Raw genomic sequence first — 27,304 nt, forward strand, 5'->3', positions numbered from 1 at the left:
TGATGCTCCCTTTTAACTTGAAAAATAGCCCTTAAAATAAAATATTAGTTTTTAAAACTCTGAAAAACCGCTTAAATCTAATAATCAATGTTGTATGTTATAAACAGAAGTCTAAATAATATTAAAAACGAAAATATTAAATAAATGACATATAGACTATAAGAAAAAAGTGAAGATAGAAAATAAAATAGTAATAATAAAAATATAGTATTTTAAGTGTTGTTCTAAGTATAATACACTCATTGTGATATTAAAAAAAAAGATAATATATGTGAGATAAAATATTTTTTTTAGTGAGTAATTATTGAAAATAATACGGATATAAAGTTTATTTAATGATAAAACTAATATTTAATAACTTAATATTTTCAGTAAAAAAAATAAGTCAATTTTTTTGACTTATTATTTTAAGTGATTTTTGGCTTAACTGAATAAGTTAAGTTGAACTTTTTTAAGTTATCAAACCAACTTAAAATAATTAAGTGCTTAATATATTAATTTAAGTAATAAGTTGGGTTATCAAACACCCCCTCACTCTTTTCTCTAAATATACATAATAGCTAGTCAATTGGAATTGTGTTTTATTGTTGCGCTATTTAATTTAAAGAGTTTGACGCTTTTAGAGAGTTTATTGAGAATGCTCTAAGACCTTCATTTGACGATACTATAAGTTTGTTTTATTTTGACTATAAATTGGCATTTTAATTGCGGTAGAAGCACCAAAACTCCAGCCGTCAATGGAAATTATTACTCTAAAAAATATGTTTGTTGCAGTTATAAAGAAGGTTATCAAGTTTTCAGAATGTATTTTTTTATTTACTTATAATAAAGATGTTAGAGTGACAACTATTAGACCGTAATTTTTTTGGCGCACAAAAATTACCAACTTCCGGATATTTTTTGTATTTAACATGAATTTTTAATTTTGGCATATAAATACATGAATTTTCAAAATTTTGCAATCATGGCAACAACACTGTTTTGGGTGTAAAACGATACCGTTTTGGATGTAAAACGGCGTCGTTTTGAATATAAAACGATACTATTTTGAATATAAAAATGCAAACGTGATACATAATTGCAAAATTGGAAAGTTTATGTTAAATATGCCAAAATTAAAAACTCATAATAAATACCAAAAACACGCGAAAGTTGGTGATGTTTGATGCATTTAAGCCTAATTTTTAAATTTTATAAGCATTAAATTCTAATTTGTAAATTGTTAGTCCTTATGAATGATAACTTGCGATATTATTTATTTTTTAAAAATTTCAATTCGTTGTTATTGATGAGTCATTCATTTTTATATTCTCTACTGTTTATGCTTAATTAAATAAATTAGCTATGACAAAAATAATAATTGGACGTACAAGTAATATATGAACAGAGTCTGAGTATAAGTTATTTTAGTAAGAAATATCCTAATTTACTTTTACTTTTAATAAAGTTATAAATAATTTAGTTTAATTTAATTGACTAAAATTAATTCAATTAATGATATTTCAAATATATATTTAGTCAACTATTTTTTTAAAAATAAGAATAATTTTTTATAATGTACGACGTCTAAAATAAAAATCAACTTATTCTTTTATAGACAGAGTATAATACAAGAAGAAACGACCCACCCTAGATCATTTCTCCAAATCATCTAGGTTTTAATTTAGGGACGATGACAAAAATACCTAAAATTTTAAAAATATTTACAAAAGTACCTGTAAACTTTTTTTATTTACAAAAATACGACTGATTTAAAATTAATTACAAAAGTACCAAAAAATGAAAATTAATTACAAAAGTACGATTTGTGTAATGTCGGTATAATTATGATATAATTTTGGAATACTAAAACTATAAATCAGATAATTTAAAAATAATATTTGGTTTATTATTAGTATAATTTCAGTATATTTTCGGTATATCGATTATAAATTTTTATATATATTTTCTAGTTGATAACATGTATATTTTTTTTATATGTATTTTTCACTATAGTTGGTAATGAACTAGAAAATTTGTATATCGTTTGTATAATTTTAGTATATTGTTAGATTAATATTTAGTATGCGATGTGGTGTAATGTTGATGTAATAATAAAATTTCAGTATATTTTGATGTGTACACTTTTGGTATACTGTTGGTATAATTTTGGTATATTATTACTTTAATTTTTAATATACGATTTGATGTAATTTTGGTAAATTTTCATTTAATATTAATAAAATTTTAATATGTATAATGTCGATGTAATTTTGGTATAATGTTGATATAATATTAGTTTATTAGTATACTGACATTATACCCACAGTATACACCGTATGTTTGATATTATTTTTTATTTTTTTGTACTTTTGTAAATATTATTAATATTTTTGTAAATAAAAAAAGTCAACATGTAGTTTTGTAATTTTTTTATTTTTTTTGATAAATGGTATAATTTCCTTTTTAATTTAAAAGGCATCAAACAATTAATAAATAATAGTCAGGTAGAGAGAGAAATAAATTATATTTTACAAATTACAATTTATAGAAAGAGAAAGAAAATAGAATTTCAAAGTTTATAGAGAGAGAAAGTGTATTTATTAAAAAAAGAAATTGACAAAATAAAGAAAGTTTTAGAGAGAAATAAAAACACACAAACACACAAACTGTAGTTCAAATTCTAGAGAGAGAAACAAAAGTATTTATAAATATCTGATAAGTATTAAATATATTTAAAGAAAAAAATATATATAGAGAGAGAAGACACAAAAACAAAAACAAAAACAAAAACAAAAACAAAAACAAAGAGAAAGAAAACAAAATAAAAGTATTTCATCAAAGTGTAGAGAGAGAGAGAGAAAAAAAATTAAAAGAAAGTGAGGGTAGTTTGTTGCCAAGTTTAGTTGCAAGGAGCCTTCCAAAAAAGAAAAAAACAATTAAAATTTAAAAAAGAGGAAAAAAGAAGCAGCAAACCCTAACCCTAAAGCTTCAAATGATTCATTTTCGCTGCTGCTGACCAGTAGGGGTTTTGTTGTTTTTGTTTATCTTACACAACAGGAACGAATGCAATTTAAACTTCACTTTTTACGGTTATTTATTGTCAAATTAACCTCTTTTTCAATCTGCTGTAGTGATTGATCCTTTGTTAAGCTATTTTCACTTTGCTGAGAATTAGGGTTTAGTTCTTATGAGCTGCTGGGTTATAATAGGCTAACTGTTCTGATTAATTGGGTATTTTTGAATTTTTGTTTACTTGCTTGGTTATTGGTGAATTGGGTGTTTGCTGGGTTGGTAAAGAAGTCAGCTTTCTGATGTTGAAGTACTTATAAAGTGGTTTGGACAAGAATTAGTTTCTGGGTATTTGATCGAGCATTATAGTGGAGCATTTGGGACTTAGGCTGTCCAGTGCTTGTGAATTAGGTGCGCCCTAGCTTTTACATTGAACTGTTGCGCTGGAGCGTTTAGGGGTCCCGGGGACAATGTCTTCTTTGAGTAGGGAATTGGTGTTTCTAATACTGCAGTTTTTGGATGAAGAGAAATTCAAGGAAACCGTTCATAAGTAAGTTTTTCATTTACTTTTTAATGTTTTAATTCATTTCGTGTTTCTGTCTGGATGCCGAGGGAACTAGGCTAGACTTTTAGAATGCGCATGCTGAAATTGTTGATTCTTTTTATGTATCAATGACATATTATCTACTACACTCATTGCAATATGTGCATCCTTCTGATGGATGAAGTTTACGAAGGTAGAGGTACTAGTCTTCTTAATCTTTCTCTTAGAAGAAGCAACTCTGAGAGTAACCTTTCGCCTCTTCATGCAAAACTTAATGATATTCCTTACATTTTTGTATTAGGCTTAGTATAGGTTGCTATCTCTGTTATTACTTAAACGGAAGAAAATCTTAATTTTGAAATGGAGCATGTTGTTGTTAAAATTGGATAGAAAGTCACATCACGGTCTGTTAACGGGGTGCAGTTTGATTCTAGCTCCCTTGTTTTCTCCACTTCCAAATGAAACATAAGGAATTTCAATGCTGATCGGTTGCTAATTGCTTGTTCTTGGTTCTCTCTCTTTTACTATTTTTCTGTATTTTAAGGTTAGAGCAAGAGTCTGGCTTTTTCTTCAATATGAAGCATTTTGAGGATCAAGTTCAAGCTGGCGAATGGGATGAGGTCGAGCGTTATTTGTGTGGGTTCACAAAGGTCGAAGACAATCGCTACTCCATGAAAATTTTCTTTGAAATCAGGAAGCAGAAATATTTAGAAGCTCTAGATAGGTGAGTTCAAAATTTTAAGCATCCGTTCCTATTACTACTCTTTTCATCTGGTTATTTCAAGAGTCATATAATGAATATATGGTATGTAATGCTGGTAGTCTTATTAGCTATCAATGCAAAAAGCTGATAGATGTCATTAGGTATAGCATTAGAGAACTTCGTATGCATCTTAATAAATCTTTTAATTATGTTCGTGTTCTGGTTCCTTCCATCAGACAGGATCGGGCAAAGGCTGTTGAGATTCTCTGCAAGGATCTTAAGGTTTTTGCTTCCTTCAATGAAGAACTGTTTAAGGAGATAACCCAGTTGCTTACTCTTGATAATTTTAGGTATGCTCATTCATTTGGATATTGGTTTTGATGGTCAGATTGATTAAACGTTTTCTAGTATAGTTTTCAAGCTCTGCTCCTGTATCAGGCAAAATGAGCAGCTTTCAAAATACGGAGATACGAAATCGGCTCGAAGTATCATGCTTGTGGAACTTAAAAAGCTTATTGAAGCAAATCCTCTGTTCCGAGACAAGCTTACATTCCCAGCCTTCAAGAGTTCCCGGCTGAGGACCTTAATAAACCAGAGGTTATTCCTTATTATTCTTCCATAAGCATCTTGCGTGACAAGATTGGTTAGCAGATGGATGTTATTCAGACTGTTCCTGAATTTTTAGAGTACTATCTAATTTAGTATCTTGAAGCTGAAACTGGCTAACCCTCACAAAAGCTCATATTCCTATTTAAATTTGCAGTCTAAATTGGCAGCACCAGCTTTGCAAGAATCCCCGTCCAAATCCTGATATTAAAACACTCTTCACAGATCATTCTTGCTCTCCAACCACTGCTAATGGTGCTCGCCCTCCTCCTACGAATAGTCCTATTGTAGGACCAATTCCTAAAGCTGGAGTATTTCCTCCAATTGGTGCTCATGGCGTATGTATTTACATGCATTTTATTGTCTTATTTTCCATTTGCGAGCTTGTAGTATAAAAATCTCTTTTTTATTTTGCTCAGATGCAGCCATTTCAGCCGGTTGTTTCCCCATCTTCTGGTGCTATTGCTGGGTGGATGTCAAGCAATAATCCTTCTATGTCTCATCCTGCTGTGGCAGCAGGCCCTCCTGGTCTAGTGCAGCCTTCTAGTGCAGGTGAAGTTGTTTATAGGCTATGCCATTTCTACTGTTGTTACATCTATACTAGCTTAATATGCCTGTTGAAATTACATAATCATTTTTTGAATTGTACAGCTGCCTTCTTGAAGCAGCACCAGAGGACACCCCCAGGTATGACTGGGATTGATTATCAATCAGCAGACTCGGAGCACTTGATGAAACGTATGAGAACTGGCCAATCTGATGAGGTCTGATCATAAGATAGTACCGTTTCCCCTATGTAGTCTCTTACTTTGGCAGTTGATATAAGAAGTGTTCATTCTTCTTCAGTTACTTTGGCAGTTGATATAAGAAGTATTCATTGTTCTTCAGTTTTTTGCTGCTTTAAATTTTCTTCGGCCTGTATATTAGGTGTCCTTTTCTGGTGTAGCACATACTCCCAATGTCTATTCGCCGGATGACCTTCCCAAAACTGTTTTGCGGTCCCTCAATCAAGGATCTAATGTTATGAGCATGGACTTCCATCCACAGCAGCAAACTATCTTGTTAGGTTAATACTTGGAAATATGCTAATATCACTTTATAAAAAGCTTTATAAACTTTCTTAATAGTAACATGCAATTATCTTTTTAATTATGTTTACAGTTGGGACAAATGTTGGGGACATTAGCCTGTGGGAAGTTGGCTCCCGAGAAAGACTGGCACATAAACCCTTTAAAGTGTGGGATATCTCAGTTGCTTCTATGCCATTGCAGGTATTGTTGGTTTCAATGCATATATTAAACTTTTCTTTGTTTTATTGAAGATGACACCCATAAACCTCCCATCCTTCTAGCGCAAATTAATCTTTGGCTTTCTGACCTAAATATTTATTTTTTTAGCAATTCAGAACACTGTTGGTGATGCAGTTGTGGGTCTTGGGATTGGTATTTTATCTATAATTTTTAACTTATTACACTGTTAGCAGACTGCATTGTTGAATGATGCTGCAATATCAGTGAATCGATGCGTTTGGGGACCAGATGGACTTATGCTTGGTAAGTATATATGAATCTTGACTTGTTTCCAATTATGATTTGTAACTCTATTATCTTATTAACTTTTTTACTCCAATCAATATGCTTCCTCTAGGGGTTGCATTTTCAAAACATATTGTGCAGATTTATACTTACAATCCAACTGGGGAACTGAGACAGCATTTGGAGGTAAATATAGCTCCCTTGATTATTGTATTAGAGATGGTAGTATTACCTTACTGTGTAGTTTGCTTACTGCCTCATCTTTTAGATTGATGCTCATGTCGGTGGTGTTAACGACATTGCATTTGCTCATCCCAACAAGCAACTGTGTATTGTGACATGTGGTGATGACAAGATGATTAAGGTATCTTTTTAAATGCTCGATTGGTTTATTTGTGTGCATGAGAAATATATGGAGTCTAAAAAAAAATGATATTTTACAGGTTTGGGACGCTGTTGCTGGACGCAGGCAATATACATTTGAAGGTCATGAAGCTCCTGTGTATTCTGTCTGCCCTCATTACAAAGAAAATATACAGGTATGGTGATCATGATTTTGCCCGTCCCAACCAAAAAACTATATAAATGATTCACTAGGCTTCCAAACTATTTTAGTATATTGAACCCGAATCTTATAAAATATGATATTAGATACCTAAAATTCGCATTGATTTTTTTTTTTAATAAAATATATTGTTTCCCCATATGAATAACAAGTATTTAGAAGGAATAATTATAATCAAAATAAATGAAAAATAGTAAAATATAATGATAGTGAAATAGTAAAAATAGTAAGCTATTTAAAAATAGTAAAAAACATTAGCAGGCCATTTATTTTATTTTATGATACTTGGACTTCAAGTTTATAAAGTAAAATAAAATTGTATGATATATTTCTTTTGGCTCCCAAACAATTTTTTTGCTATGTCCCTCGGTTCATTACTGCTTGTTTTAACTTGTGAGAATGTCATTTAAGCTTAATGTGATGTATTTTTGTGAATATAGGAAGTAGCTTTATGCTCTATTTATTTTAAATTACTACTATTTAGCTGATTCCGCTTTTCTACGTTTGCAGTTTATTTTTTCTACCGCAATTGATGGGAAGATAAAAGCTTGGCTATATGATTCGTTGGGATCTAGAGTGGACTATGATGCTCCTGGACTTTGGTGCACCATGATGGCATATAGCGCAGATGGAACTAGGTAAAACTTGTTTGTTTTAGTGTTAATTTCCTCTTCTTGTTCTTCTCCTTTTACTGTTTTCTTTGTGTACATCATTGCCTAACTTTTATTAAAGTATCCTATCACCTTAGCGGCATAAGGAGCTCCTTTGTCATTGATGATCATGATTTTAAGTTGCGTTTATAATTTTCATTTACTTCATTGGCTTCATCTAATGGGAAGATCTTGTAAAAATCCCATGTAGATCAAGGTACAGTGTTCTGGAGATCCAAATGATAAGTGAGGCTTGTCTGCGTCCCCTTCAACTCTGTGTTTATCAAAGAAGCCACACATACTCCACCCAGAGATATATAATGCAAATAGAATTATAACATATGCAAATCTTTTTCTATAGACAATGCATCAACCCTATCATGTACTTTTTGTTTGAGTTTATTTCACTGTAATTTAAATCTCCATTCATAAGGATTAACATAAATGTTCCATATCTGCAGGCTTTTCTCATGTGGAACAAGTAAAGAAGGCGAGTCTCATCTAGTTGAGTGGAATGAGAGTGAAGGAACTATCAAAAGAACGTATTCTGGTTTCCGGAAGCGCTCCTCTGGTGTTGTTCAATTTGATACAACAAGAAGCCGCTTCTTAGCTGCTGGTGATGAATTTCAGATTAAGTTTTGGGATATGGATAATACCAACATGTTGACAGCAGTTGATGCAGAAGGGGGCTTGCCTGTTAGTGCTGCTCTACCTTTGTTGTGATTTATAATTGTAAAATATAGGCCTAAGCTTTTGCAGTTTTTCACTCTATTATACTCTTTGCTGCAGGCAAGTCCAAGACTGAGATTCAACAAGGAAGGCACGTTGTTGGCAGCGACAACTAGTGATAATGGTATCAAAGTTTTAGCTAACAGCGATGGTTTGCGCCTTATAAGAATGCTGGAGAGCAGGGCTATTGATAAAAACAGAAGCCCATCTGAACCTATCAACTCTAAGGTCAATTAGTTCTGTGCATTATTTTTATTCTCCTTGAAAAATGTCATGGTCTCTTGATATAGAAATATGCTGTTGACACAACCCCTTATTTACATTAGATTAATAAAAACTTGTGTAAAGACAAATACACTAACCTTACTCCTTGTCTGGACAATGTATAGTTGAGGTTTTTATTTTTTTGAAACTAATTGATTGTTGAGGTTTTAAAATGTCTTTGGTTTCTGTAAAAAATAAACTATCAACATTCTTTTGCTGTTTTGACTTAAACTCCACTCTCCCCCACACACAAGCAGGCCAAATATTCTTGAATATTTACTAAGTTCTATGTATCTGGTCTGAATCCTTTAAAAATCTATATTTTCTCTCCTACTGATTGATATTGTTTATAAAATATGTTTTCACAATTTCCTTGTTCACGGCTGATTCTTTGAAGACAACCATCTGCAAGGTTGATGAAGATTATGTGATCATAGATCCATTTCGTCTGGTTCTAATTTTTCTAATGTATTATTTGCTGTTATCTCCTTGTGATCGAATCCAATGTTTTCCTAGTCGATTTCTTATGTTGCAATTTCCTTCCTCCATTGCAGCCGCTTATTGTTAATGCACTAGGGCCAGTGGCGAATGTTTCTTCTGGCATTGGTCCTTCACTAGGCACAGATAGAATGCCACCTGCCATGTCCATTAGTACTCTTGTAAGATTTCTTCAATTCTGTGCTGTTGGCACTATTGCTACCAGTTGTCCTGAGCATATGGGGGTTTACATTGCAGGGTTCAATGGATGCCAGTCGACTTGTTGATGTTAAGCCACGGATTTCAGAGGAATTAGACAAGATTAAGAGCTGGAAAATTCCTGATATTGTTGATCAATCTCAATTGAAAGCTCTACGTTTGTCTGATACTGTAGCAACTGGCAAGGTATTTGACTCAACAATAGATTCATAGAATAAGTCCACATTTCAACCTTGTTTTATATTGAGAAGTGGTTTTACCGAGCCTTCTGTTTTTCCCTGTATGGCTTGGTTGGTTGCAGATGAATTTTAATTGAGGTTCCTTGATGTTTGCTGCTTGTATTTTTTTAGACATTTCCTCTTAAACAAGATATTGTATGCTGCAATTAGTTGTACCTCATATTACATTGTGGTTGAATCCTTTGCTCTCCAAATTGTTGTTTGAAAAGGTCCATGCGTACATTTGGTTGTATTTACATTAGCAAGGGCAGAACATAACATCTTATTGTTGTTATGCACTTGTCAACTGCATTTTTTCTGTGCACCACCTATACTCACTTGTTTCTGTAGTAGATATCCTTGGGTAGAATTTAAAGCAATTGGTCTAGAAAGGCAGATGCAAAGGTCAAATGAAAAATTTCTCAAGCTTTTAAAATTATCGGTCTTAATTTTCTCCAACAAATCGGTGTGAGCCGCCTTTTGTATCTCATCTCCTTGCAATCTGTTGTATATTGTATGTTATAGCATCCCATACATTTTGCTACAGATCTATCTGTGTGTGCACATATTCATTCCGGATACAATCATATACATGTTCGTTGTGTTTGTTGTAGAAATTATAAAAGTGTGTTCTTGCTTGTAGATTGTGCGGCTGATTTATACCAACTCTGGCCTAGCTCTTTTGGCCCTTGCCTCCAATGCTGTTCACAAACTCTGGAAGTGGCAGCGCAGTGAAAGGAATCCATCTGGAAAGGTCTGTCTTGTGTCTTATTATGTGCAGATCTCTTTCTCTCGGTTAATTAGTAGTTTCTAATTCTCGACGCCTTGTTTTTTAGGCTACTGCATATGTTGCACCGCAGCTGTGGCAGCCTCCTAGTGGAACTCTCATGACTAATGACATAAGTGATAGTAAACCTGCTGAAGAATCTGCTGCGTGCATAGCTTTATCTAAAAATGACTCTTATGTTATGTCTGCTTCCGGTGGAAAAGTATCCTTATTCAACATGATGACCTTCAAGGTCAGTCATTGCATCTATTGAATGTGTAATCATTTGGGTATATGTACTTCTTGTTTGCTAATAATGCTAGCAGCATTTTGCTAAAACTGAATCAACTTGCTACTTCTTAGGTCATGACAACATTTATGTCCCCGCCTCCTGCTGCCACTTTTTTAGCCTTTCATCCTCAGGATAATAATATTATTGCCATCGGCATGGAGGATTCTTCAGTGCAAATTTATAATGTCAGAGTTGACGAGGTGCAGCGTCTTTCTGTTTTTTCATAATTTTGTGCGTGTGTATAATTCTTTAATGTTCTCATGTTCTTTAGTATTTTCTGTTTTAACATATAATGTGTTCAAAACAGTATTCTTGTTCTAATTTGGCACATTGGCTGTACTTATTTTTGCCGCACAATAACATCAGAGTTTGTCATTTGATTGCTCAAACACTACAGTTTCCAATTCAGAATTTTGTGAGCATCAGCTTATCCTAGTTACAAAGAAATGTTAATCACACGACACAACAGGATAGCTTCTTTTTTCCCCCCTTTTTTAGATTGATGGTATATTTATGTTTACATAGTGTTGAAATTTTGCATTTCACGTACTATTGATGGAAACTTCTATTCTTCAAAAAGAGAAAAGCTAAATTAATACTTGCTCTTTTCTTCAAACAAATTGTGATTGCTCATGCTGTTGAAATTGTTGCATTATCTCTCCCTCAAAGCTCCTGAAATTTTGACTGAAGGTGTTTACAACAGAAGCTACACTGAACTTGGATATCATTTGCATTTTCAGGTCAAAACAAAACTGAAGGGCCACCAGAATCGAATAACCGGGCTCGCATTTTCCCAAAGCTTAAATGTGCTGGTCTCTTGCGGGGCTGATACGCAGGTTAGTGAATGATAAATCATACATGATAGCATAGAATATTCTAATGTTTAAAGTTAGAGTTTTTTTAATGACACTTAAAAATTCCTGGTAAATGTTATTTCCTTAGTGAATTGAATATCTGAAGACAAAAATATCCCCAAATTTAATTATTTGGAATTTTGGATTACTTCATGAGGATATTTTTATTTTTCACATTTAATGGTAAAAATAAAAAATTCAACTTCATGGAAAGTTAAATAGTAAATCAAGCAAACCTAAATACATCTTCCTAGGTAAAACTTTATGAGCAACTTCATTTGAAGTGTGAAATTTTGAACCAAGAACTCCTACATGTATATGAGGCTACGAGGAGATTAGAAAACGTACTATCATTGTCGATTATGAGTTTTAATGCAGCCTCTTGAATCAACTGGCATTTTCCAGCCGTAAAATGAGTAAAAATAGGTGTTATGGATCAGATCTGTTGGTTGTGTTGTTTTTAAATTAACGTACACGTTTAATTAATAGCTAAAATTAATTGCATCAAGAAATGTGTTCTTGTAAAGAGAGAAGCATGCTGATCATGAACCTCATTATCCAAATCTTAGTTCACTTATGCATCATAGCAGCCACTCAAAATGCTCTCTTATTTGTTGCTCTCAATTATATTTACAAGATGTTCACTGGGCTAGAAAGTTGTCAAGTTTCATAATTGTGATCAACCTCCGATTGGGTGCTGTTGTTCGGTCATATCTTTTTTATATACATGAAAATACTAAATCTGCTGTTGAGCTTTGCAATTTGTCCTTGTAAGTTTATTATCCATTAGTTGCATTTGATGTTCTTTTTTGGTAGGACAAAGATGTGTAGACACTGTAGGACGATTCTTGATTCCTTAACTGTTTCACTTCAAGATGTAAATTCTTGAATTTTTGTTTGGCATGAGATGCCTTTGGTGTTTTGTTGATTCCGCTTCATGTAATTTTGAATGATGTGACTTTGCAATTTATTAAGATACTAATCCTGGAGGGGTATGAGCTGCATGTCGAATTCCTGCAACTACAGAAAAAAATGGGGTCCCAATCATTAAGTATTCTTAGATTGTAATGCATCATTATTTGCTGTATAAAAACTTATCATTGGCTATGGTTTCTCTCCCTTCCCCTACAAATGAATAAAAAAGTAACGGAAGCATTATCTAACTCACTTGTAGCTATGTGTGTGGAGCATCGATGGGTGGGAGAAGAAGAAGTCCAGGTTTATACAACCACCACCAGGTCGTCAATCCCCTTTGACAGGTGAAACGAGAGTCCAATTTCACAATGATCAAACACATTTACTGGTTGTCCACGAAAGCCAAATTGCAATCTTTGACAGCAAGCTTGAATGTGTTCGCTCTGTAAGTTATCTTTCCATACAGATTTTGCTATCCTGCTGTCGAGCCGATTCTAGTCTCTTAAGACTCCAGCCTTTTGGTTTTTTATCATCACTGCGCGTCATTATGGAAAATTTAATAAGTTTGTTGTTTGTTTTGTAACTGAACAAATTTTCTTTTTTAATCATCTTGCAGTGGTATCCAAAGGACAGTCTTACAGCTCCCATATCAAGTGCAATTTATTCGAGTGATGGTTCCCTGGTTTACGCTGGGTTTTGTGACGGTGCAGTCGGAGTTTTTGATGCAGATAGTTTGAGGGTCAGGTGCCGGATAGCCTCTTCTGCTTACATACCTTCTTCCGTAGCAGGGTAAGCTGAAAATACTGTTGAGATTTTATATTCTGGTGTAAATTGTGTGAGGTCTGTCTTACTTGTGCGCGGTGATTTATATCAAGTATTAGAACGTTGTGTGATTTTTGATGAGAATCTTCTGTTGCAGCAACACTTCACATCCTATGGTTATAGCAGCTCATCCATCTGAGCCTAATCAGATTGCTCTAGGCATGAACGATGGCTCTGTACACGTGATTGAACCGTCTGACGTAGAGCTTAAATGGGGCGGGCCATCTTCTCAAGAGAACGGATCGATCCCTTCTACATCATCAAATCCTTCTTTAAGCGGTCAACAATCAGAGCACCCGTCGAGGTGATGGTGGCATAGATAGGCCGGCAGTTCGTCTGCCATTAGAAGTCGTGCACTTACAATGTGTTTTACTGACCCTCTCGCATTTTGCTCTAATCAGTTAAATTAAGTTATGGCATGTTGATTCATATTCATTGTAAATTTCTGTCGCTCTCTTTACTCTCTTCTTGGGGCCATTTGCTCCTTTAGACATTGTAAGAGGAAATTGTATAATTTTGTTTGTTTATGAAATGGTGGAAAAATTAAGGCTAATGTTGCAATTTTTTTTAATGTACGTATATATACATCTTTTCCTTCAACAAAAGCTCATTAACTTTATTTCCTTTCTATTTTGGCACTTAAATATTAATTTTAATGTGATTGACTCTGTTTATGGATGATTTTTTTTTCCAATAGTGAACTTTTATTTTGCTTCATTGCAAAAATAAAAAAGAGAACCAAATAGAAGCATTTAGGCATAATTTTTTCATGAAAAAATTGGTTCATATTCTAATAAAGGAAATAAGTAATATAATAAGGGTTTACCAAAATAATAAAGATTTACTTGCTTATTTCTGTCTATTACAGGAAAAAATTGTCTGTACTTACTAGGGTTGACCAACTAAATATTAAAGCAAAAGATTATTTCCAATTCAGTTTCAACCTTTCTTTCACAGGAAAAAACATTACAAATTGCAGCTGCACCATGACCTTGCTCTGTGTAGAAAGATATTCTGCCAACTTTTTGGTAAACATTATTCTGATAAAGGACAATCATGGCAACTCATAAATCCAAAGGTCTACTAGATTCCTCTACTATCTTGTTATTCAAGTTGTTTGTTTTCAATATTTTCCTTTGCTATATTCTTAAATTTTAAAATTCACCATTTTCAGATAACTTTTTTAGTGGAACTTATCAATCAAAATATTAATGCATATATCATATATGCACTTGTTTCTACAGATAACAATATTGCAGAAGATAGCAGCAGGCGTTCAAGACCTTGTCTCACTTTATCAAAATGCTGCCATGTCAATGTCTCTGAAGAAAGCATAAGCAAAAAAGAGAGAAGTACAGAAAAAAGTTCATCACAACCAGCAAAAACTGGATCTTCTTCTTCTGCAGTATCTAAGGAACAGAAATCACTTGATCAACTTGCTGACAATATGTTTTCGACCGTTTGGTCACATTCAAACTAATTAGTTTTTGACAGTAGGTGTGTCGATGTTAGTTTAATTAGGCTCAATATTACAGTTTTCTTATTGTTCATCAGGCTCAGTTCCATATTAGTCCGATTCGGTTATGGATAAAGAAAACAATCTTAATAGTTGCATTGTTGAAGAAGAACTAGAAAAATAGTTTTTTTTTTTTATGAATGAAATTTGTATTAACGGCCACGAGAAGTGGCAAAAAAAACCCAACTCAAAAGCTTATGCATAATAAAGGCTACGACTTAAGAGAAGGGGAATATACAAAGCAAAGTCATCCAATCAAGATACAATCCGAATTTCCGAGAAACTCCAAACTAGAATAAGAAAAAGATGGGTTTGAAAACTTGTAAATAGTAGTTGTGAAAAAGAATTACAATATCTCATTATCAATGTGTCTTGATTCAAAATCACCCTTAAGTGAAATGCTGGGTGAGCCTATAACAAAAAACCATAAAAGAATTCAAACCAAGGTTTGAATCCCCTTGTTCATTACAAAGCTTGTAATACAAATGAGCTCTGCAAATAAAGACATTTTCAGTTCAGGTCTGGCTCAGCAGCAGCAGTTGCAATATTATCTGGCAGTTTCTTAAGTGCTGTTCTTGCTCCTACCTGCAGTGTACATAAACAAACATAAGTACTTTTCATCAAAGGATAAATAACACACATGAAGATGCTAAATATACTAAGAAAATGATTGAAGTCCCTTGTTACCTCTAAGACTGAGGCGTTTTTTCCTTCGTTGTCCTTATCGGTAATCTCTAGTTTTTGCAGTTTTTCTCGCAGCATCTTAGAGAGCTTCCTTAGACTGATATCCTCATCGATGGCGGTTTTCTTCTTTGGCTCTACTTTCATTCCATTGTTTAAAAAGTTCTCCTTGTTAATGTCTGTAGGGATTATCTTTGTATTTGTCATCTGTTTCTTGGCTGAAGCAGTTGGACGAGGGAACAGGCCCTGAATTGTGTTCGCTGCAAATGGTGAAGAAACCAAGCCACTGGCTTGGGCTGCCATGGAAGATCCTTTAGCTTCAGTTACATCAGAATCACACATTTTATCCTCAAGCCCACTCCTGATCACTGACTTCTCAGTTTGGATTACTTCCATATTCTCATTTTCTTCACTGTCATCGGAAACATAGCCGTCAGACTCTTCCTCGGTGTCATCTCCATCAGAATCTTCCTCAGCCACAACTTCAGTTGAGTCCATCACTTGGACAGAAACTTCACCCTCAACTTCAGTTATATTTGGGCTCAATGAATCAACAAGTTTAACACAAACTTCTTCTGCAGATTCCATAACAGGAATCTCCACAAGATAATGAGAACTGTTATCGGACACCTCTTCATTCAAAGATTCTTGATTGTCAATAGCTTCTTCCTTCTCATTGTCAATCACTTCCTTTTCAGTTTCAGGCTCCAAATCAGATTCTTGATTATCAATGTCTGAGTTTCCAGTTATGATATCTGGTTCTTGATCGTCTATAGCCTCCACTTCCTTTTCAGTTTCAGGCTCCAAATCAGATTCTTGATTATCAGTTTCTGAAATTCCAGTTATGATATCTGGTTCTTGATTGTCTATAGCTTCCTTCTCTTTGTCAATCACTTCCTTTTCAGTTTCAGGCTCCAAATCAGATTCTTGATTATCAATAGTTTCTGAGTTTTCAGATATCATAACTGGTGCATTAAGAAAAGTCAGCCACTTAACATAAAAACACAGCATAATAATGAATACTTAATAGAAAACGATAAATTTAACACACACCATTTTCACAAATTGATTCATCAATCAAATCTACTGCCTTCACTGATGTTTCAACTTGGAGGGGAAGTAATTCATCCGAATTATCATCATATTTGTCTCCTCCATCATTTAGTTCTAGATGGCCATCAGATTTAGTGCAACTCTCAGTACCTATTTCCACCTTCACACTGTCAACCACTTTATTGTCATCATTAGTAATGTTTTCCTCATAAACTTCATGCTTTATTTCACCTTCATCTTGTAATGACTCATCTTTCCAAGAATCTCCTTCTGTAAAGAATTATCATGACTAATGTCAGAACCAGCATAACTATACTCGATAACATAATTAAGTGGACAAACAAAGGCTAACATACCAGTCACATTCTTCTTTAGTTCAACTTGCTCATTGTCCTCATACAACCCCTCAATCTTCACAGCATCAACTGTCTTTTCCTCTTTTAAGCTCAACCCTCCTAAGCTTTTCTCCAGCAATCTCACTGAATTCCTTGTACCATAGGCTCTCTGCACCGAATTCACATCTTTTTGCACCTCCATTTTCTTCCTCGTTGAAGCCACAGTCGCCTTCCTGCGGGTGCTTTGCATTGCTGGAGTCTCTGGTGGCACATCATTCTTTTCTTCAACAACTGGTTTCACATCCTCCACAGTATCCAACAATTGGGCATCGATTTTCCTGCGAGCTGAAGCGGCTGGTACCCTTCTCCGGCTAGCTGGGACTGCCGGCGTGACAAGTAAATTTACATCTTTGTTTTCTTGTTCAGCTTCTTCTGCACCAGTTCTTCTTGTAGCACGGCGAGTCCGAGTCAAAATTTGTGAACTTTCAGGCTCAGCATTAGTAGGGTTCCTCCTAGTTGAGGTTCTGATTGCAGTTCTGGGCTCTGCATTAGTAGTTCTCTCCGGGGATTCTGATCTGGGTGCATTCAAGAGCTCTTCAAGTCCTTCCACCTTAACAAAAAACAAAACAAATGAATGAATGCATCCAAAACTATACTCCTCAATTCTAAACATAATATATAAACTTTTTGAACAGATTAAATCAAAAGTTTTGGGCTTTGAAAGATTCAGATAACATAAATCTCACAAGACCAACATTAGGGAAACACTAAATACACAAAAACTAGTGCCCAAAAGAGAAAAAAATTGAGAGTAATCTAGTATCTACATTTCAATCTCAAAACAAAAAAATTCTCAGCAAATACAAGCAGTGAAATAAAAAGACTGTTCATTGATACTAAAGAAAACAAGAAAGATTACAAATTTATTCAAGGGCAATCAAGATCCAAGACAATCAGATAAATTAATTATAAAACCCGTCAAAGAAACACCAAAGATTGCTATATTTCTCCTAAATCAAATGACTTCTAATCAAATTAGACAAAAATATAAGCATAAACAAGAAATGGGTAGCTATATATTTCGATAACCAAATGATTTCTAATCAAATTAGACAAAAATGAGCAAAAACAAGAAATGGGCATCAAGAAATGAAACAAAAATTACCATCTCAAGAGCTTTGAGAGCATCAGCCATGGCAATATTGGTGATATTAGCTGGAATTTTGTTCTTCTTGCAGAGAGCTTGGAGCTCTTTTCTTGAAAAGCTGTGAAAATCCATTTCTGATTGAAAAGAAAACAATCAAGAAACTGAAATGTAAATTTGTTTTGGGGATGAAAGACTACTGCTTAACTTTTGCCTGATTGTTTAGGACAAGAAATGAGGTTATATATATGTTTGTGGTGAAGGATTTGATGGGTTTAATAGAAACCCTAGGACAGATAATATGACCGTTGGAGCGTGAATTTGAAATTTGAAATTATAATAATGTTTTAAATTTGCTATTTTGTTACGGTACTCAAGGGTTCAACCAATGGCTGGGCCAAAACAAATCCAGTAAGTAGTATTAATGTGTTTTGCTAAGTTTTTTTTGCAATAAAAATTACATTTCCATAACATAAAAAGAAAATCAATAATAACATGTATTCCTTCCAATAAAAATTCAAAAAAAAAAGTTACACTTTCATTATGATTAAAAAATTAATCAATTAATTATTTCGTGAAAATATTAATTATTTATAATTAAGTTTTTGATATTTTAAAATAGGCAAAAGGTACAAAAAAACCCTTGTAGTTTTTATAAAAGTACAAATCAGCCCTTTTATTTTTTTGGGTATAATTAAGCCCTCTTTGTTTTCAAATAGAACAAATAACCCCTTTCATCCAGCAATTAGAAACACTCTTCAATGGCTGACATATCTCTCATAATCATAGAAAAAAAATTCAAAAAGAATTTAATATTTACCAAAAATTTGAGGGGGTAAGTGTCCCAAAAATAAATTAAAAGAGTTTATTTGTTCGATTTTAAAACAACAAGAGTTTAATTGTTCAATTTTAAAATATGAGGGCTTAATTATGCTCAAAAAAAGTAAAAGAACTGATCTATACTTTTAAGATAAGGTCTAGAATTTGTTTGTACCTTCTGCCTTTAAAATATCATTTTAATTTTTTTTAAGTGAATGAATTAATGATTCAAACAACCAAAACCACTATATATAATGCATGTGATAAGATTATAACACTATATTGATAATTTTATATTTAATCAATATTAAAAAGCAATATTTTTTATTTGTATTTATGAGATACCAAATGTATTAATGTTTCTATCTAAATAGAGCGAGGAAGTGTATTTTTTTAACATACAAAATATTAACATAGTTGGCATGATATATTCCAAAACACGTGCTAGTAAATTTGGCAATGTGATGAGATTTGATATATCACACTAGTTCTTTTTTTTTTTATGTCAAAATATATCACACTAGTTAGACCCTAACGTTTAAAAATGTACATTTAAAATGTATCTCAATTTTTATTTCTATTAACTGAATACCCCCTTATCTTAGTCTTTCAATTCTATAATGAAAACTTACTATAAACACCTTAGTGGTTGATATATTTCTAATAAATTCTCGACACTGTAGAATATATATTAAAATACCTATTTATCGAAACTTAAATTAAAAACAGTATATATTTATTAAATATTTATTTTGTTATTTGTAAAGTTTTATCTTATCCGCATCTCTTTTTTCTGTTTATTTTTCATTAAAATGTATTTATTTTTTTATTTTTATATATTATCTATATTGATAATTTTGTTCCCATTTCCCTATTTTTCTTACAAAATTTGTATATTTATTAATGTTATTCAGGTTTAATTTGTAAATTTATATTTATTTCATATATAAAATAAATTATAAGATGACATTAATTATTATTACGAAAAGAAAAGATGAGAGATTTTTTTATCTTTTACTATTTATATGTTTTTAGCATATCAAATTTAGAAATCTAAATGTATTAAAAATATATATCATGTATGATGTTAAGATATATAATATGTCAAAATAAAAAGTCGATTATTGTAATATATCAAACCTACAATATACCCCTCCCATCCATAAATATAAATTTTTATTGACACTTTTTGATGTGTAAATGAATAAAGAAATACCATTTATAATATTTCTAAAACAACCTAAACTTATTCTAGTTAGTCAATTCCAATAAATCTACTAGAACTATCGATTTTAGTCCATAATTGTTAATATCTGTAAAAATAAATAAGAATATTTTTGTCAAAAAAGAAAAAGAAATAGGAGCTCTTAAAATATAACTAAAAATAAAAAAATATTATTTAAAACAAATCAAAGTAGAAATATTTATGAGATAGAGGGAGTATATTAAATTAATGTTTGTCTAATATAAAATGTAATGAAATATTATTTTAGTGTACAGATAATTTTAAAAGCTTAATATATCATTTGACTCCTAAACAATATCACTTTATTCTTTATGACCTCTAAACTAATTTCGTGTTCTATTGGACCTCTTAACTTTTTTTTTTCTATTTAACCCCTCTTTCGAAATGTGCACACAATGTGCGCTGACGTGGATAAAATTGCTAACATGGCTTTGCTGACATGATGTTAAATAGAACAAAAGAAAATAGTTAAGAGGTCCAATAAAATATTAAAATAGTTTAGAGGTCACAGAAAATAAAAAGGTAAAGTTTATGGGTCATAACATATATTAAGCCTAATTTTAAAAGGTTCTCCATTAGATTGAAGAGATAGGTCAAGAAAGATTGTAAAAACAGATTATCCTTTTTATTAAAAAGAGTAGTATATATTCAGATGATATATTTTACTATTTTATCAGATTAATTTTTCTATTTCTCATAAACTCATAACCTGCAGATGTATCAATAATTATTTTATTTATATTGCATCTTGGTTAATTGTTTTATAAAATTGTCAATTACAAGATTTTAAAGGAGGAGCAATCAGTTATAATGAATCACTTCAAAAAGTTAAACATACTCGCTCTTTATTTATACTTCATAGTTTAAACAAATCAAGACTATTATTTCTTGAAGTTGAAATGAATCACAAATAAAAAAGCTATACAATAATAAATTACGAAATATTTTAAATAGCCAGGATACTCAACTTGAACTTGAACACCTTGGGGAACAAAGAAGATAGTAAATGTTCAAAAATTATATCAATAATTTGCATTAATATAAAATACTTTTTTTTTTTTTATCAATTTCGCTATCCATCAGAAAATAAAGTACTTTGCGAAGCACATAAATCTGGATGCTTGTCGCAGATTATCGATTGATTGCTCATTCAGAGTAATTCATTCCTAATCGCCAACTGGCTAATGAAAATCAACCTGTTCATATAAAACTGATAAAAAAAAAAATACTGATAGGATGTACTGTCTAGCAGAAAAAACTGGAAACTGCAATACAAACACAAACCTATAACATAAAAACAATGCTTCACTTGTAACATGTCACTTTTTTTCAGGAGTTCAGCACTTCGTGCATATATATACCTAAACATTGTCCTTATTTTACAGAAGCACAGCAGCCAAATGAGCCGCAGCTCTCACTATTACATCTAATGATTGCTCAAATGAAGCTATAAATACAAAAAATAGAAATTTCTGCCCTGATCCTCACTGTCCGAGGTTTCTCTATACTGTTTTCATAGAATAAATGAAAAAAAATAACAGATAACATGAGCTATGTAGAAATAGAAATATACACATCTATTCAAACTAACTACCTGCACCTACTTGGCTACTTATAATATCTAGAAATTACCTTTTCTTTTTTTCTGTTTCAAATCTCTTCCTTTCTTGCACACCAAATCCAGCAATTTTATTGTCAGAACAACCTTAATTTCAAATAAGGTTCCTGCTTCATTTAATGTTATAGAACTGGTAATATAATCCTAAGCCAGGCAGCAGTGCCTGTTATGTATGAAATGTGAAGCAGAATATATTGCTGTCAGAAAGAGAAAATTAGTCATAGTCAATGCACCTGCAGTATTAGCGAGCCCATATAGCGATGTACACCTAATCTATGATGGTTTCCTCTCGGAGTCCCTATTTGACATTACCACTTTACAAGCAGCTTTTGATGGAGGTCTGTTGATCTTCTCGAGTAATCTACTGAAAACTAATTTGACAGGTATACACGCAACAGTTGTCGGCCCAGACGTCTCAGGTTTGATAATCCCATCCATTTGGCTAAAACTGCTATAATGTATAGGCTTAACTCCGAAATTCTGCTGAACACTAATTGAAGAAAGGGTTCTTGTTTTTTGATTTGAGGATAAGCTTGATTTCTTGGACAATTTTCTCGAACTAGAAAGTTTACTATCTACTGTAGGCCGAGAAATGTGAGGAAGGTTCTTCCCTAGCAAGCCTGCCTTGTTGGTGAAACTCTCTAAGCTTGACTTCTTAAATGTCAATCTTCCTTCTTGATCTATATAAGCGGAATCCTCAGCAACATCCTCACCGCCCAACACCGATGGTAAATGAGGGCGTGGAACCCTCAAATTAGTCCTTCTAGCAGTCCTCCAAGCTGGTGGAACTGATGCATTTGCATCATGGTCAGCTACTTCATTCCCGTGACAGTCATTTGTAGAAATGACGTTTTCTGATGAACCATCTTCCAGGGCTTCAATTTGGATTGGATGCCCTATTACTGCCTTCCCATTTAACTTGCTCATAAGAGAAACAATAGGAACAGGTTCCTTTTGATAGCTTGCTTGGACCTTTAAATCCACATCTATCAACATGGTTCTTGTCCTCCCACCAAAATGACGCCTGCCAAGAATCATTGGATTAAAATGTTCCGCCCTCTCCCAGCGAGCTCGAAAATCTGGTCGATCCTCCCAAGTCAAGTCCTTCCAATTAATACCACTACGGCCAGTATTTCTGCCTTTGGACACAAACCTAGATTTATATGAATAACGCCCATTATTTCGACCAACTATTTGGCTCCCAAAATAATCTCTATCGAAATCAGCATCATCAAAACCATATGCCCTTTGCCCTAAAATATTACCCTTTTTCCTATGATAACTTCCATAACGAGAACCAGTTAGAACTTTTCCATCCAATCTCTCTACAGACTTCCTTGTTAGATGTCGAATATTCCTTTTCCCTTTCAATTGCCATTTAGACACAGGCTCACTAGTAAGAAAAGGGTCATCAGGATATAGATGATGCATTTGACCAGAAAATGCCAATTCATCGTGCTCATCACTGCTTGTACTTTCATGTTCTTGCGCTTCAGGCTGTCTCAAGACATCTCGTTCAGCTTCTGAGTGTATACCAGCACCTGAACAGACAAGCATAGATATTAATAGATATACAACATGCTGCAACCCCTTTTCTTGTAAACCAATTTTAACATATATACACAATAGAAATTTGTTATAGAAATAGATATACAAAGCAAACTACTCGTCCAAGGATACTAGTTACAGATATCATGTTTTCAAACTCTCCTACTGAGTATACAACTGCACACCACATGCTGCATTGCTGGTTGACAAATAACAAAGCAAACTACTCGTCTATTGTTGAAGTAAAAAAAGACAAATGAATTTTAAATGCTCTCGTTTGGGCCACCCATAATTTTGTCAATTCAAAGTACCAGTCTTGATAAGTTGCCTAGTTACAGATATCATATTCTCATACTCCCTACTGACTATACAACTGCATGCTGCATTGCTGGTTGACAAATAAGAAAGCAAACTACTCATCCACTGTTAAGGTAAAAAAGTCAAATGAATTTCTAATGCTCTTGTTTGGACCTTTCATAATTTTGTCCTTCAAAATATCCGTCATGATAAGCTACATTTTAACATTTTTTCTGAAGACACAAGAAACACAAAAAATATATTTCTTTTCAAACATAGAATATTGCACGGTAGAGCTGTAATCCATTTTCATACAGAGAAGAAAACTACATGCATTATTATAATGCACACATTCCCATTTACAACAAAAGCAACTCATACAATACCGAGAGAAAAAGTAAGGTCAATTTGAGGAAAAGGAAAAAAGAAATGCTTGATTTTGCAAGATTTTACAAGGGTAAAATGATTGAAAATTCACATTAGCAACTAAATGATCAATATCAAGGAAGAACATTAAGACAAACTTAGTCAAAAAAAGAACCCCAATTTCCATAGAACAGGCATTATCAGCGATGAAGTATCAATGGATCTCTCAAACACATGCAATGCTGAAACGAAATACTGCAATTCAGATGCCACTTAGAAACATTATGAAAATTGCATGAGATAGGCAGGGTAAACACTTGACCTGGATAAACAGTCAATTCATCATCCACATCTGGTTCAGTCTCTGATGAATCCGACTCAGACTCAGAAGAATCAGTTTCTGAAGAATCATCAGATTCAACATCTTCCATAAATCCAGAAGAAGAGTTCTGTTCAATCAATGAACCATGATAGGGATGGCCATCATCATCTTCAAACGACTTAATCTGGTTCGGAGGAAGTTCTTTATTATCCACAGAATCATTTATCTCAGTTGGAAAATATATATGTTTACTCCTCTTTGCCTGAGAAACAGCTCCTATCTGCTCTTTTCCTGAAATAGAAGTATAGAAGTACCAAAGTCAGGTTCAGAAAGAAAAGAACTAAATTTTGTACAATACTTAAATACTTGAACAAGAGAGATGAAATTTTCATGACTCTTGACCAAATATGCAATCAATCCCTTGTGTCTAAAGAATGTTTACCATTCACATAAATTGTTCTTTCCATGCTCGGGGCACCAACAACATGAGCTTGAATGTGATTATCCGGCAGTAGTTTCTCAGAGCCATCTGAATCCACAGATGATGCATTCTTTCGCTTTAATGAGGCAGCTCTAAGCCCAAAATCCCGCAATCCTTTCATCCGCGGTGTTATATCAGAATGATCATCTTCTGATAATGGTTGATTTGCATCCTTTGCTTTCAAAGAATCGCCAACAATTTCATCTTTGATAGCTGTATCTACTCTGGTTAAACCCTGATTCAACTCGGCATTCCCAGGTATTCCAGTGTTACTTGGCACACCTTCTAAAGCAATAGCAGGCTCCTTTGCAGATCCAGATGATTTGTTTTTTGTGTGCTGAGTCGTAGTTGCAACATATTTACCTTCCTTTCTCAACAGTTCTCTTTCAAGCTCTAATGCATGAAGAATTGCATCTTCTCTACGTGCGTATTTTTCTCTTTTTTTAATTGGCATGCCCTGAGCTGCTTCAGCTCTTTCAATGCAATCATCAAATTCACCGCATCGAAATGCCTTTACACGCTTAGATTTTTCTAAATTGTACCAATCCCTGAAAAAATTTCAGAAAAGTTTTTACCCAGTAAAAAGTTTGTTCCATATTCAAACTACAAAAGTAAGATGCATAAAGATATATAAAACAATAACTTAAAATAAATTTCATAAAGTAAAATTTTGTTCTGACATTTTGCAAGGAAATAGTAATAAAATGCTTATGCAGAAATAAGTGCAATAGATACACAATATCAACATCATACTTCTTTCCAATATAATATATATTACATTAACATATTCCCCACATATTTCTCTCATGTATAACGAAATATAATAGAAAAGAACTAGAGTCCAAAAAGACTAGAATTTTTAGAATGTGAGGAAATCAGCGCAATATGTAGATATTTATTCCTACTAAGTATAAAATCTCAATCAAACACGTGGAATTAATATCAAGAAGCGATTGTTCTTCAAGCCAATATGCTTTTCAGACCAATTCTAAACTCAGATACAAAAGCTACAAGCTCAAGAGGACGTATATCTCCCGCCAATCATAGTACTCAAAAGACTTCAGTTTCAGGTAAAGGAGGGGCTTTGGAGATTGACTGCAGAGCATTTTTAGCTATTAACAACATTCCAATCTCTAAAATCTCATTTCCGTCTTCTGAAATCCCGCAAAAGTACATATAACAACTAATCCTAGAGTTAATATAGCAACTAATCCTAGAGATCTACAAGCCATTGTGCGAAATAAATTCATTTGCAAGTATTCAATTCCATACCAATCAAATGATACAAAATACAAAAACATGTGTTATTTAGCATGATTTCCATTCTTTCAATATGCTTTCTTCTAATTTAATTAATACAGAAAAGTAATAAAATTTACAGAGAAAAACAATGCAATTAATTTAAAATAAAAACAACTGATAAATTATGTAAAAAGGGAAACATAAACATACACACTAGCATCTTCTCTACCAAGGAGTTTGACCGGAGTCCCAGTTCTCGGAGAAGTCAAATTACACTCTGATAAATCATCAGGTCCCAGTATTTTTCCCGGCCACCACGAACCGTTCCTTCTCCTTACCCACACGATCGGTCCGGTACCGTAATCGACCGCACCCGATCCAGAACTCCCCATCCCTAACCACAAATTAAATACACGAACACACACTCCCTCTAAGTAATAGAGCAATCAAAGCTAAAATTAACGATTCAACCTCCGGCGAAGAAAAGAGAGAAACGGAGTAACCGGAAACAAGAGTGACCACCGGATGATGATCCGCCTGAATAATTAGAGAAAACGCGTTCCATTCAGATTTGTAGATTTTTCATTTTCGCTTCTTATTCTAGGGTTTGTTTTATCTTTCTCTAGAATCTCCTTCTTCAGTTGCTATTTAAGACTCGGCAGTAACGGCGACGGCGACCGTGACGGTGAGTGTAACTGACGGTGACGGTTGTTTTGTTGATAAATAGATGAAGATTATGGTTATGGTTTTAAGTTTTAGTTTGTTTTTGTCTCAGTTTCAGTTTTTGTTTTTTCTAAGGAGAGAAGAGAAAGCAGAGAAAATTAGAATCGTTGTTGGTTCTGGACTCACTGATTCACACGCTCAGAACTCATAAACTCGCACGATTCAGTCGTTTCTGTATTTTTTTTTTTTTTTTTTAACCGCTCAGTCGTTTCTGTATGAGTGAGTGTGCAATGCTTAACGCGTGCTCCACATGCTTTTCTTTTTCTTTTTAATTAAGAGCAAAAGACCAACTCGATCCTTAAATTTGAGATCCGTAATCCAATAATTTGCTTTTAGTCAATTTTTAATTAAGGACAATATTTTTAATTTATAGATCAATTAAAAATCATATTTTCATTTTCGGATTAACTAAAAATAAAATTGGACATCCCGATCCTGAACTTGTTTATATTATATAACTGTATTTTTAGTTAACTAAAAGACAATATTATCTTTAATTAATTAAAATGGTCAAAAGTTAATCATGCGAGTCCAAATCACAAATTCAGAGACCTTTACTTGCTTTTTTACTGCCTCTTGGATTGTTAGTTAATGCATGGCATTACACAATTGATAATTCTTTCTTATTGTACTTTTGTTCTTCAAACGAAGTCTTGATTCAGTTTAATTATGAATTTTTTATTGTAATTTGTGTAATTTAGTAAATTTGGACTCAAGAAAAATTTTGTCCAATCAATTCGATTTTTTTTTTAAGTTTCATTTG

General features: G+C 33.1%; 3 protein-coding genes across 3 annotated transcripts; 1 reads left to right on the top strand and 2 right to left on the bottom strand.

The window, feature by feature from the left end:
* Positions 1-2,816: 2,816 nt before the first annotated feature.
* LOC126680830 (protein TOPLESS-RELATED PROTEIN 2-like) lies at positions 2,817-13,703 on the top strand. The gene is made up of 25 exons (XM_050376059.2): positions 2,817-3,541; positions 4,080-4,259; positions 4,475-4,588; positions 4,677-4,835; positions 5,002-5,182; positions 5,264-5,396; positions 5,496-5,608; positions 5,772-5,910; positions 6,006-6,115; positions 6,328-6,397; positions 6,492-6,565; positions 6,648-6,743; positions 6,823-6,918; positions 7,455-7,582; positions 8,056-8,290; positions 8,384-8,551; positions 9,142-9,246; positions 9,323-9,469; positions 10,145-10,255; positions 10,338-10,520; positions 10,631-10,759; positions 11,300-11,395; positions 12,588-12,773; positions 12,945-13,117; positions 13,248-13,703. Exons 1-25 carry the CDS (start codon positions 3,462-3,464, stop codon positions 13,456-13,458), a joined length of 3,417 nt encoding a protein of 1,138 aa, XP_050232016.1. The 5' UTR covers positions 2,817-3,461; the 3' UTR covers positions 13,459-13,703.
* Positions 13,704-14,962: 1,259 nt separating this feature from the next.
* LOC126665173 (uncharacterized) lies at positions 14,963-18,143 on the bottom strand. Its single transcript, XM_050357889.2, has 5 exons — positions 17,901-18,143; positions 16,757-17,345; positions 16,401-16,670; positions 15,354-16,312; positions 14,963-15,251 (listed from the first exon to the last, which is right to left on the bottom strand). The coding sequence occupies exons 1-5, from the start codon at positions 18,012-18,014 to the stop codon at positions 15,177-15,179; spliced, it is 2,007 nt and encodes a 668-aa protein (XP_050213846.1). The 5' UTR covers positions 18,015-18,143; the 3' UTR covers positions 14,963-15,176.
* A 3,067-nt stretch (positions 18,144-21,210) lies between these two features.
* LOC126663063 (uncharacterized protein At1g51745) lies at positions 21,211-26,728 on the bottom strand. The gene is made up of 4 exons (XM_050356397.2): positions 26,029-26,728; positions 24,538-25,124; positions 24,096-24,386; positions 21,211-23,103 (listed from the first exon to the last, which is right to left on the bottom strand). The coding sequence occupies exons 1-4, from the start codon at positions 26,208-26,210 to the stop codon at positions 21,836-21,838; spliced, it is 2,328 nt and encodes a 775-aa protein (XP_050212354.1). The 5' UTR covers positions 26,211-26,728; the 3' UTR covers positions 21,211-21,835.
* Positions 26,729-27,304: the final 576 nt, after the last annotated feature.

Source organism: Mercurialis annua, linkage group LG1-X (assembly GCF_937616625.2).
Source record: "Mercurialis annua linkage group LG1-X, ddMerAnnu1.2, whole genome shotgun sequence".
NCBI classification, from domain to species: Eukaryota; Viridiplantae; Streptophyta; class Magnoliopsida; order Malpighiales; family Euphorbiaceae; genus Mercurialis; species Mercurialis annua.

Bases quoted from the DNA above. Each gene is read 5' to 3' on its own strand.
- LOC126665173 (XM_050357889.2), bottom strand. From the start codon at position 18,014: ATGGATTTTCACAGCTTTTCAAGAAAAGAGCTCCAAGCTCTCTGCAAG. The intron at 16,671-16,756 runs GTATGTTAGCCT...AATTCTTTACAG, and splicing joins ACTAAAGAAGAATGTGACTG to AAGGAGATTCTTGGAAAGAT. The intron at 15,252-15,353 runs GTAACAAGGGAC...TGTACACTGCAG, and splicing joins AAAACGCCTCAGTCTTAGAG to GTAGGAGCAAGAACAGCACT.
- LOC126680830 (XM_050376059.2), top strand. From the start codon at position 3,462: ATGTCTTCTTTGAGTAGGGAATTGGTGTTTCTAATACTGCAGTTTTTG. The intron at 9,470-10,144 runs GTATTTGACTCA...TCTTGCTTGTAG, and splicing joins ATACTGTAGCAACTGGCAAG to ATTGTGCGGCTGATTTATAC. The intron at 12,774-12,944 runs GTAAGTTATCTT...ATCATCTTGCAG, and splicing joins AGCTTGAATGTGTTCGCTCT to TGGTATCCAAAGGACAGTCT.
- LOC126663063 (XM_050356397.2), bottom strand. From the start codon at position 26,210: ATGGGGAGTTCTGGATCGGGTGCGGTCGATTACGGTACCGGACCGATC. The intron at 25,125-26,028 runs GTATGTTTATGT...AAATTTTTTCAG, and splicing joins GGTAGAGAAGATGCTAGTGT to GGATTGGTACAATTTAGAAA. The intron at 23,104-24,095 runs GTCAAGTGTTTA...TTGTCTGTTCAG, and splicing joins TGAATTGACTGTTTATCCAG to GTGCTGGTATACACTCAGAA.